Source organism: Leptinotarsa decemlineata, unplaced genomic scaffold, assembly GCF_025532065.1.
Source record: "Leptinotarsa decemlineata unplaced genomic scaffold, Ldec_3_MD MMD2_tig00000026_RagTag_RagTag, whole genome shotgun sequence".
Classification (NCBI taxonomy): Eukaryota; Metazoa; Arthropoda; class Insecta; order Coleoptera; family Chrysomelidae; genus Leptinotarsa; species Leptinotarsa decemlineata.
The window spans coordinates 7042026-7053691 of NW_027412539.1; the positions used below are offsets into that span (position 1 = coordinate 7042026).

Consider the following 11666-nt stretch of genomic DNA (forward strand, 5'->3'; position numbering starts at 1 on the left):
AATCTGTATGGGTGATAAGAAAACAGTTTTCACCATATCGATCTACCCAAGATTCTATAACAGTTATGTGATTTTCATGAACGCACATCTTCTGGTTCCAATTCTACAAGGAATCTCAAAAAATGAGTCTGTTTGTTGCAACAATTTTTTTATCGAAATCTGTATGGGTGACAAGAAAACGGTTTACACTATATCGATCTACCCAAGATTTTATGAGAGTTGTGTGATTTTCATGAACGCAAATCTTCTATTTCCAAATCTACAAGGTGTTTTAAAAAGTGAGTCTGATTATTGCAACATTTTTTTTATCGAAATCTGTATGGGTGACAAGAAAACAGTTTTCACTATATCGATCTACCCAAGATTCTATAACAGTTTTGTAATTTTCATGAACGCACATCTCCTAGTTCCAATTCTACAAGGTGTTTTAAAAAGTGAGTCTGATTGTTTCAATATTTTTTCCTGGAAATCTGTATGGGTGACAGGAAAACGGTTTTCACTATATCGATCTACCCAAGATTCTATAACAGTTGTGTGATTTTCATGAACGCACATCCTCTAGTTCCAATTCTACAAGGTGTTTTAAAAAGTGAGTTTGATTGTTTCAATATTATTTCCTGGAAATCTGTATGGGTGACAAGAAAACGGTTTTTACTGTGTTTATTTATTCACGATTCTATGAGAGTTTTGTGATTTTCATGAACGCACATCTTCTGGTTCCAATTCTACAAGGAATCTCAAAAAACGAATCTGATTGTTTCAACATTTTTGTTTTCAAAGGATTTTTTCGGATATATGCCGCTGGTTAATGAAGCACAGTAGTTATTACTTCTTTTATTGCCGGTAAAATTAAATTTTTTCCAATAGTGTGACGTTTACCTGTTCAAGCAATTAGCAAGAAGATTATGTAGGAAGCTCCGACGTCGTCTTGCTTGAAAGCTACTGAAAAAAGTTTTGACACAGTTGGCTGAGCTAAGTGTTTCTTTTTCAATTCTTTAACTCACACTTTCGTCTTTTCCATCTGAATGCATTTTATTCAAATGATCTTGTAGCCTTGAGGGTTTTATTGCTTCATTCGAAAATGTTTTTTGACAAAGAAGGCACACAGGCAAAGATGGATTTGTGGGATTTTCAATAAATCCATATTTTATATACTCGGCACTCTACTGCCGCTTCCGACATAATTTTGTCTTCAAAAATGCCGAAGTAAAGAATCGAGTATTAAAAACTTGCTAATGACACCACACAGTATTCACCACCGCACGTACAGCACTTCACCTAGCTGGTCGCTAACTAAATTCACCTGTTTTCGTAATATCGACGAATGAAATTACTGGCTGGATGGCGCGCGTGCTTTTATATGAGGCAGCGGGCGGGCCTAGTACTTTCGAGAATGGAGACGTGAAACTTCTCGCTTCGCATAGAAGCTTACAGCCATCTGTTGTACAATTTGACAACTATCGGACAGGAAATAGTTACTGTCTAGTCCCCTAGATGGCAGTACACGAGGAAACGCGCGTTAAGTGTAAAGGAGCGGTAAAGTTTGTGTTAAAAGTGAAAAAACATTTTTGAATTAGCCATCGTCCCCCTAAATAGCTTCAACGTCCCCAAATCTTCTCTGTGCCCTTTACTGTCCCCCTATAGGCCTCCAGCGCCCACAAGGGGGCGTTATTGCCCTCTTCGATAAAGACTACTCTAGATATGAAGACACCCCTGTATTTTAGTCATTTTTGAAAGCAGATATTTGACTTTTGGTAAAGGCATAGACCTTCAAGGTCCGCACTTTTCGCAGTACTTAGCCCTGATGAAAGCCTTAGGCCGGCCACTCACTGACAGTTTAAACTGTACGTGTGAATGACAGTTATATCTGACAGTTATAACTATACAGTTAAAACGGTACGTGTGTGACTATTTTGGTCACGGTTCAACTCCAATTTTTCAACTGTACAGTTTAACTGAGAGAAATGAAATTATTCATATTATTCATATAAAGCCATAAGCAATAGAATGGATGCATTGAAATGCCTAAAATTGAAAATCATTATTTCATCGAATGTGAATTGATCGAATTTAGTCTCCTTTACTAGCCTGTCTCCAATTTTGAGGAATTTCTCAATTTCCTGTTGAGCATGATTGGTTGCGAATTTACTTAATTGTGGATGGATAATCGTCATTCTTAATTTTTCAAAGCAGTCCCATATTTTCTGTTTCAACAGTTTTCAATTTGGGCTAGAGTATCATGGAAGCAAATGAACTATTTATACCGCAAATGTTAGGTTGAGAGTAGTTGTGTAAAAAAACAGTAACAAATTGTCCATTAAACGACCTAATTTACGAGAAAACATTGAAATAATAAGTTTATTTGATGATGATGCTCGAAGTAGCAAACAAGTTGCTCAAGAATTCAAAAGAAAATATCCGCATGTAGTATTCGACATTCCAAATCGATTAATAATAACTTATTTGAGAGTCAGTTGTAAGATTCAACCCAATCAAACATACATAATAGCTGAAAAGTTCGTAGGATAACATACAGATGGCGCTACTAGTATTCTAACCTTCAAAAGATGAGTGTACAAATTTCGCATCTGTCGGACTTTTTCTTTGTGGAAAAGAATTTTTTTTTAGTGAAGCAACTTTTGTATGCTAATATAATAATGCATTGCTTTTTGGCGAAAAACAAAATACTGTTAAAGCTAAGCCTTGGCTTGGCAAACATCATTTGGACTTTGCACTAGGAAAATCAACCGTTGAGAACTTTGCACAAAGGGAAGTGGTGGGCACATCGTACATGAATTTTTGGCTATGCGAAAGCTTTGTTCAAAGTAGGTGCTGCGCGAGCTCACAATCGACCAAAAACAACAACGAATTGATTATTCTGAAAAGTCTGTCCCGTCATAAAAACTGGAATTTATACGTCAATATGTGACAATAGATGGAACATGGCTCCATCATTTCACACCAGAATCAAAACGATCGTCATCTGAGTGCCACGGAACCGACTCGGCTGGTAAGGTTATGATATGAGTATTTTGGGATGCGCATGGAATAATATTCATCAATTATCTTGAAAACAGAAAAACCATCAAGAGCGACTATTAGATAGCGTTAATGGAGCGTTTGAAACACGAAACCGCTGAGAAACGGCTACATTTATCCATGTATTCACTCTAACAAACCTCATAGGTCTCATTACAAGGATGACCTTTTCACTCACAATATAATACACAATTATACAATTTAATATAATAATACACTGAGTCAGTTATTGACGGGTCGATTAATAAGTGTGATGATCTCATAAAGACTTTTCCACTATATAATGACTTTTTTCTTTAAACTTGTTAGGGAATCTGTCCTGTCTATATCTATTAATACAGTCAATTGATTTGGGATACATAACATACTTACAAGTGGGGCACCTATAGAGACTCAGTCGAACTATAATAGGGTCTACAACTTAAAATGCCTTTAATAATTTCTTTGTATTGATTGGTATCAATATTTGTCTCCTTAGAGTAGTTACTTTGCAGATGGTTATACATATTCACACCATTGTAAAATGAGGATTCTTTGACCAGAGAGTTGCTAGGGATGGGTTATTTCGAATTGTTTTGTATGCCCTACACCCTCTAAAGAGTTGTATAGTGATAGGAGGTAACCTGAAATTTTACACTCGATTTTTCAATCAAACATACTGTCTCCACAAGTATCGTATATTCTTCTGTAATACAAATACAGACTCCAGCAAATTAAGGCTACACACACGCCAAAATGGTATACCGTACTTCAAGTGAGACTTTACCAAAGCGTGATATGTTGTTTTCGCAGTATAAACTCCCAGTTCTCTAGCAATAACTCTCACTGCATTATATCCAGTGGATTTTTTTCGTTTTTCTGATATGAGTGTCAAATTTCAGTCCACCGTCTTAATACAATCTCAGAAATTTAGTAAAATCCCCGTTTTCAATGAAACCACTCTATACAGATGAGTTCTGATGTGAACATTCAAAAGTCATAATATTTTTTAAATTGAAAGGGTTATAGTTTTAGGGATGCTTCCTTTCTTTCTTTGGAAGATTGCCACATTTTTTTGTATCAAGATGGAGTAGTAGAAAGCCAAAAATATTCTCATAATATTTGTTTCAGGAACATTAGAAGAAAGTAGGTTAGAGTCACATCAACGCCTAATTTTTTGTATATCATTAGCTATTGTCTCATTGAGTATATATATATATATATATATATATATATATATATATATATATATATATATATATATATATATATATATATATATATATACCTTTACTATGCCACAATATATTGGCAAAAAGAGATAATGTTCCAGATACATTAATGTTTACCAAATCGTTTACATATAACAAGAACAAAATGGGATCAAGAACCGATCCCTGTGGTTCATCAGTATTCATTTCAATACTGTTTGAATATTCAGTTGTTTTCACAATTCGACTGTGACCCTTGAGATGCGAATCAAACCACCGTAGTGTTACTCTCTTTTTTCAAAAACTACACCTCAAGATTTGATCTCCAAAAACTTTATTTGAAAAATGTTTCGCTGAGACATTAGCTTTTTGAAGAAGAAATGTTCAGCTTACGTAACAGTATTTGATGATCAACCCTGTCAAACGCTTTTGTAAGGTCACAAAACATTGCTCCAGCAGCTTCTCCAGTATTTATATTGGAATACACCTCAAACAGAAAAGAGTATACTGCAACACGAATGCTCTTATTGTTCTGGAATCCAAATTGATTTTTACTTATGATGTTATGACCTTTTCTCAACTAGTTTTTTTATCATTTTTTCCTCAGTAGAGATAAGAGTATAAGAGTAGGTACTTTTTATCCTGTTTTGGACCCCAAAAATAACTGGATAAGCCTTCAAGCAACATAAACAATTCTTTGTGTTGCTTTCATATGACATTGACATGACACCTAACGTACCGAACGAATTTACAAAATATCAGTATAGCTTGATATGGTTTCATATTAAATCAAATCCGTCGCGAACAGACGCTGCAAAAGGAGAACTGCAAACATATACACAAAGCGTTTGTGTAGCAGAAGCGGCGGTTTCGGTATTACCTGCGAGCTTCATAAAAAGAGGGCGTTGATTGGCTCATTTTTACATCACATGCAAAGCCAGGCGTGTTGTGAACTTGAAAGGAAATAAATAAGCAAGTTTTCGACAAGCTGCCGACCGGGTTTACGCCTGCATGTGGCGTAGACGTCGCGACGCCAGAGGCGACTCGATGTTGAAATCTATTGGGAAAAACTTTGTTTGGGTCAGCGAAAGTATGTAAACTGCTGGTATGGTTTCTGCAATAAAAACCTAGCATCAGGAAACAATCTTGGAAAACTATAGTTGGCGCGATCAACAATAAATGCAGTTATCTTCTTCAGGAGCGATGTGACTCGACGAACGGCATGAGACAGATCTAGCTAATGAGTTTCCTGAATCATCATTTTGAAGCCGATCCTGGTATACAATGGACTTGATCAACTTGGTGTCTGGAACGGACTGCAAACATCAAAAAAAAAAGAAGTTTCAAACAGAAGTCATTATAAAGAAGTGGAGATCATGCATAGCATTACTTCGAGACTTCGATATATAAACTTCGTCCTCGCAGCCAACGCACATAACACTGATGATGTCTGCCGTAGTAGTAGGTGAAACGTTTGGTACTTCAAGTTCACTATGACCACGGCTACCAATCGGAAATTTGATCTCTTCAATTATGAAAGCATTTGTTTTCATGTAGATATATTCCCAAATAACAATATGTTTTGGAGAAATAAATTATAAAACTGTATTTCTCCCAGAAATATTTTCGAAGTGTATAGAAAACAGCTATAAATAGAAAATTGGCACCGTTTCATGAAACATTATAGTCTTTATTAATATTTTGTAACATCTTCTGCAAACACTACAAAACAGTTTTATAAACATTTCGGTAGTTACTATAAAATTTTTCTAACTCCCTAAAAGTGGTTTCGTAAAGACTTTTATAAAATAATTGAAATATAACTTTATAATTAGTCAAATATAAGCGCCCCACTCTTTAATTAAAATTTTTGGAAAAAAATATTAACTACACAAAAATTCACTCTGTCAACATATTAATTTTTTAGTTGCAAATTACCTCAGTTTGTTATAAATAATATAATCAAATAATATCTATGTACTTTTCATCTGCAAATATTACTAAGCATATGTGTAGTATTTAATATTTTCAACGCATCTAATGTCAATATTCTATTTCAAAATGGCTTCATTTTATGAAATAATGTGTTATCAATAGCAAGAGTTTTAATGTATTTTAGCTTCTACGAGTTCTAGGAGTGATGGTATTGCGGCAGAGTCAGACTACTTTCAAAGCTATAGATTTCTATAAAAATGAAGACTCGATTTCTCACGTATTGTTTGGATAAATATTATCTGTCCGGATGTTTAAGCTTCTTCCATCGATTATGAAGGATGAATTTCGAAGTAGTTTTGAGCTAGTGATTTGAGTGTATATAAACATGGTGCTCCACTTAAATCGACGGATTTTTTTCATGAACTATCCTGTTTTTAGCAAGAACAAAATTGAAGCACTAGATTACGTGGGTCTTCGTCTAAAACAAACCACTTTTCTTAATTTTTTTCCAATGACCAATATTACACGACGTTATTAGGTATATAGTTATTGGCACGTTAGTCAAGTAAAACTTGACAAATCATACTTTATTACACGACCTCTAAAATCAATGTCAGCAGAGTCTTCTCAAGTGATGCATTTCATTCTTGGCGACAGCAAATGTATATTAGCGGAAGCAATTTGATGTTATAACAGTTATTTTATTGTTTTGGAATTGTAGTAAATATATCATACTATGGAATATTTGGGAAATTATCATTGAAGTGAAAATATGATAATGAAAGCAAAATTGAGTTTGAAGCATTTCAATAAAATAATTTCACTAAAGGTGCAGGAAGCAGTTATAAAATAATCTTGAAATAGTTTTATAAAAAGCATACAAACCTCACAGAAAAGTGCTGTAGATCTTCTATAGAACAATTTACTTTTATAGGAAAATATGTTTCATGAGTTAGTTGTAAAAACGTTTGTGTGATAATTTCGTGACTATTTTATAACGTATTTATAATTTCATTTCATAAACGTTTCTATAACACATTTATAAATCACTTTTATTGCCTGCAACTGAATTATATTCATGGCTCGTGTAATATAATCAATTATCATTTTGGAAGTAATTATAAAATACCAACAAAATAAAACTGTTGCACGACCATGAAATTATAAATAAATTTTGCTGGTTGGGTTATTCTTAGCTGGAACGCTGTCTTGGAAAAGTCATACTAAACCTATTGAGATGTCAAAAAATTTGTGAATACTCTCGAGGCTCAGGCTCTGAACAATTCCACTGAATTTATGTGATGATTGTCAAAACAGCGATCATGTACAAATCAATTGTCTAGTGGCCGAAAGCTCCACAGTAAACATATCAATCTGTTATCTGATGAAATATTTTTTCCGATTACCAACTGTCATGAGACAACCCTCAAAAGTCTAATCTCGTGAGAAATCACGGCCTTCCAGGATGGTGTCCTCAACATCCCAGCTTACCATAGTCACTCTGAGGTATATTCCCAATAAGTGGGATCTTATCACCCCTTTTTTTGGAACATCGTTCTGGATACACTACTTAATCACCTGACCAATAATGGATTCTACCCAATTGCATATGCAGATGACATAGTTATCATGCAGACAGGTAACTTTGTGAACACACTATGCGACAGAGCGCAGGATGGGCTCAAATTAATACAAACATGGTGTAAGGAACACTCATTGTTGATCAATCCCAAGAAGACTGAGATGGTCCTTTTCACCAGGTGCTATCCCACCTGTCTTGCCATTCCTGGACCGTTTTTTGTCTCTCAGCGTCTTTGTGTTCCTTTCTTACGTCCCTTCTCTCGTCCAGACAAGCTCTTTCCCTGACCAAGAGATCCATAGGGGGGATCCCAGCTATCACGCAAGCCGCCTCCGCCGACACCGTTCTGTACGCGACGATGATTCTAATAATCATCTTTCTTTGCGTCGAGTTAACCATTTTCGCATATTCAGCAACCCTCATTGCCTCCTTCCAGACCGGTGCCGCATATAGCAACGCTGATTGGACCACGTCGTATAGCAGCCTCCTCTTACCGGTGGTGGGCCCCCTCGTGTTGGGTAGTATCCTGGACAGAGCTGCTACCTGTCTGTTCGCCTTCTCGCAAGTCTTGCGGATATGCTCATTAAAAATCCGTTTGTCATCCAGATCAGATATTTAACAAACTTCTTGGGTTCGATCCTTGTCCACCGTATTTCGAAATGGATGCTTTCCCTCTTCCTCGGACTTTTTACTATCATGGCCTCTGTTTTATGTGGACCATTTATACTCATCTAGTCATTCAGAATTGCAAGTGCCGTATTACCCTTTTGCATGAGGTGATCTGTTTTCCCTGCTCTCACCACAAGTGCCAGGTCATCAGCGGACGCTGCTGTTGAGCATCCTTCTGGCAGTTCTTGCCTCAACACTCCATCGTATATGACGTTCCACAGAGTTGGTCCCAATATAGATCCCTGTGGGACTCCCTGTGACATCTCCTGCTGATGTCTGCCACACACCAGCCTTCTTTCCGATAGATACTCCGACATAATGTTCAATATGTAATCACTGATGCCCATTTCCTGTAGCCTAAGCAGAATTGTACCCCATCTAGCAGTATTAAAAGCATTTTTCAATCAGGATGATGGTTCCCCAGACGGCTCCTCTCTCTTGTTTGCTCTTTTTAACACATATTTGACGGCCTGGATCGTACTTCTTTTGGCCCTGAAACCGAATTGGGTATCCGATATTCCGCTTCTTTCATTGATCTCCTCCTGCAACCTTGCCTTAAGTAATTGTTCGTACAATTTTGCCAAGATGTCTATTAGGCTTATCGGCCTGACTTTGACGTCTGTCCCGTCTCCTGTTCCCTTGGGTATCAAGATAACCTTGACAATTTTCCATTCAACTGGGAAGACCCCCTCCATAGTGTTGAGAAGGATTTCCGGGCGCGATTTTACCGCAAGTTTCACTGCCTCCGGGAAGATACCATCCGGGCCTGGTGCCTTTTTGTTTTTTAGCTTCTCAGCCGCGATTACCAGCTCTTCTAGTCTGAAAAGCGGTGGCTGCTCGCAGGTCTGGGGACTATCGGGATAGGGCTGTCATCGGCTGGGAAGAGTTCCCTGATTTTCTCCACCTTGGTTGTGTGGTACAATTCGTAGGGGGTCCTGAGATGTCTCATTGACCCCGTGACTATTTGGTACCCATTACCCCAGGGATTTTCCTCCAATTCCTCGCATAACTCTGCCCACTTGTGCCTCTGTGCTCTCCTAATAGCGTCTCTCAGGTCTTTCCTATTCTTCTTATACCTTGCCTCTAGGCCATCGATTATGTTTTGACTACTGTCCCTGCCTCTAGCTCTTGTCAAAGACCTCCGAGACCTATTACAGACTGCTCTAAGTTGGTCGATCTTCCCGTTCCACCAAACTGGTTGCGACCTTTCTATATCGCCCCGTCTTGTCGCCATGCTAATATCTTGTGAACCTTTTATTACTCTAACTAGGCCCTTGTAGTCCTTCACCCCTCCGGCTGCGATTCCGAAAGCGTCTCTGAATGCATCCGCCTGCGGCCTAGGCCTTTCCAGCCATTGCCTCTTCGGTTTCTGTTTGCCTGTGTTTATTGAGTAGTATATATACCTATGTAAGCTTAGGCTTTCCTCCAAGCATACCCTCCACGATTGTATCATCCTGCTAGCCTTCTGTGTAGCGAAGGTTATGTCTATATAAGATTTGGAGGCGCCCCTGGAGAAGGTCGGAGTGTTCCCCTCATTTAGTACCACCATGTCTAATACTTGTAGGGCTTCATCCATATATGTTCCTCTGGCGTCTGTAGAGGGCGAATTCCAGGACGATGATTTGGCGTTGAAGTCCCCCGCCACTATCACCTCGGTCTTTAGATCGGCAACGTGGTCCAGAAGAAGCTGTAATCTTGTCTTAAATACCTCCAACGGAATATTAGGCGATATGTAGCAGCTCTAGATTGCCCATTTTTCAAATTTGATACAGACAAAGCCCTGGCCCTTGTCATGTCCTATAACCCCGCAACCTGGATTTGCACAGTATACCGCACAGCTATTTGTGTTATCGGTTAGCCATCTTGGATTTTTGCTGGTCATCTTGATATTTGGTTTCTGAACCAGGGCTATGCCTATTTTCTCGTCCTCTATGGTTTTTGTCAGCAGGTTGTGAGCTGCCCCTCTTCTGTCCACGTTAACTTGTAAAATTTTTAGGGGCATTTAAATGGTAGGAGGCCCCTCCGCCGTCCCTTCCTGTTCCCGCCCTTCCCCTATGTGGTCTATCAAGTCCAGTAGAATAGAGTGCGTCTCATTGAGTTCAGCCGTTCCTGCTGTCGACAAGGCTTCAGGTAGGGGAGTGCTTTCCCTATTACTGGTCCCCCTATTTTTCGGCAGGAAGACCTCTTCCTCCGTGTCCCCCTCAGTATCCTCAGTCTGCCTTCTAGCTGTCCTTTGGAAGGCTATTAATGGGAAATAATCTTCCCCTCCAATGCCACTGGACCTCCTAGTTAACCTTCGACCCCTTCTAGCCAGCCTTAACGCCTCCTTAAAACGTGGGCATGTCGGGTTTCCCGCTGTGTGCCCCTTTTCTTCACATAGCGGGCAGTACTCCTCCTCTTCACAGTTTTGGGCCCTGTGGTCTTCCTTGCCACATCTATAGCAAAGGCCAGACCTATCCGGCCCTTCACAGTCGTCTTTTTTGTGCGAGTGGCTTCAACACCTCATACATTTTAGGACAGCTACCCTTTCCTCTACGCTGCACTTGACCAGGCCAATCCTTAGCTCCTTCCTCTTATACAGCGCTTTTGCCAGATCCCTAGGCAGGGTTGCTGTTATGGCCGTTGTGGCGTTTCTCATCGGCCTAAGTTCGCTCAGCTTGCAAACGCTAGTCCATCGTCCCGTGGCCCTTTGAATCGCCTCCTGAACTTCTTCCTTCGTGACGTCAGCTGCCATGCCTCTTAAGGTATCTAGCGCCCCTCTTCTTCCTAAGGTTCTTGTTTTGAGGGCTCCTTTATTATCCAGCGCCTTCTTCAGCTCCATCAGAGCTTCAGGGTCCTTTTCCGTTGTGAGGAGGAGATTTCCCTCTTTGGTGCTCCTCATATCTCTGATGGCCTTTGCAGCTGCCGTGTTTTCGATGGCGCTTTTGACCGTGCCCAGAATATCCCTGTAGGATTTTCCCCCCTCGCTGACAATTACCCCGAAGCTCTTGTCTTTTGCCCCCAGCTTATTTTGGGTCGTAGTAAATATTTCCAGTGTGAAACACTGCCTCTACCATCTTCCTGAGTTCTTTTATAGGGATGGCCTTAAGATGGTGTAGACTCACCCTTTTGTCCTCTTTAGTCACCTCCTTCAGTTCCTTCAGTTTACCCCAGAGGTCCGGTGCCGTTCCATCGTATCTAATTTTAGTGACCTTTCGGAATGAGATACTCCCCGCGCCTCTAATTCTGGTCATCTGCTCCAGGGTCTCAATGTC

The 11666-nt window shown here is 39.2% G+C and overlaps 1 protein-coding gene across 1 annotated transcript; it reads right to left on the minus strand.

The window, feature by feature from the left end:
• Positions 1 to 9226: 9226 nt before the first annotated feature.
• LOC141480864 (uncharacterized) lies at positions 9227 to 10414 on the minus strand. Its single transcript, XM_074171584.1, has 2 exons — positions 10244 to 10414; positions 9227 to 10120 (listed from the first exon to the last, which is right to left on the minus strand). The coding sequence occupies exons 1-2, from the start codon at positions 10412 to 10414 to the stop codon at positions 9227 to 9229; spliced, it is 1065 nt and encodes a 354-aa protein (XP_074027685.1).
• Between the last annotated feature and the right edge of the window lie 1252 nt (positions 10415 to 11666).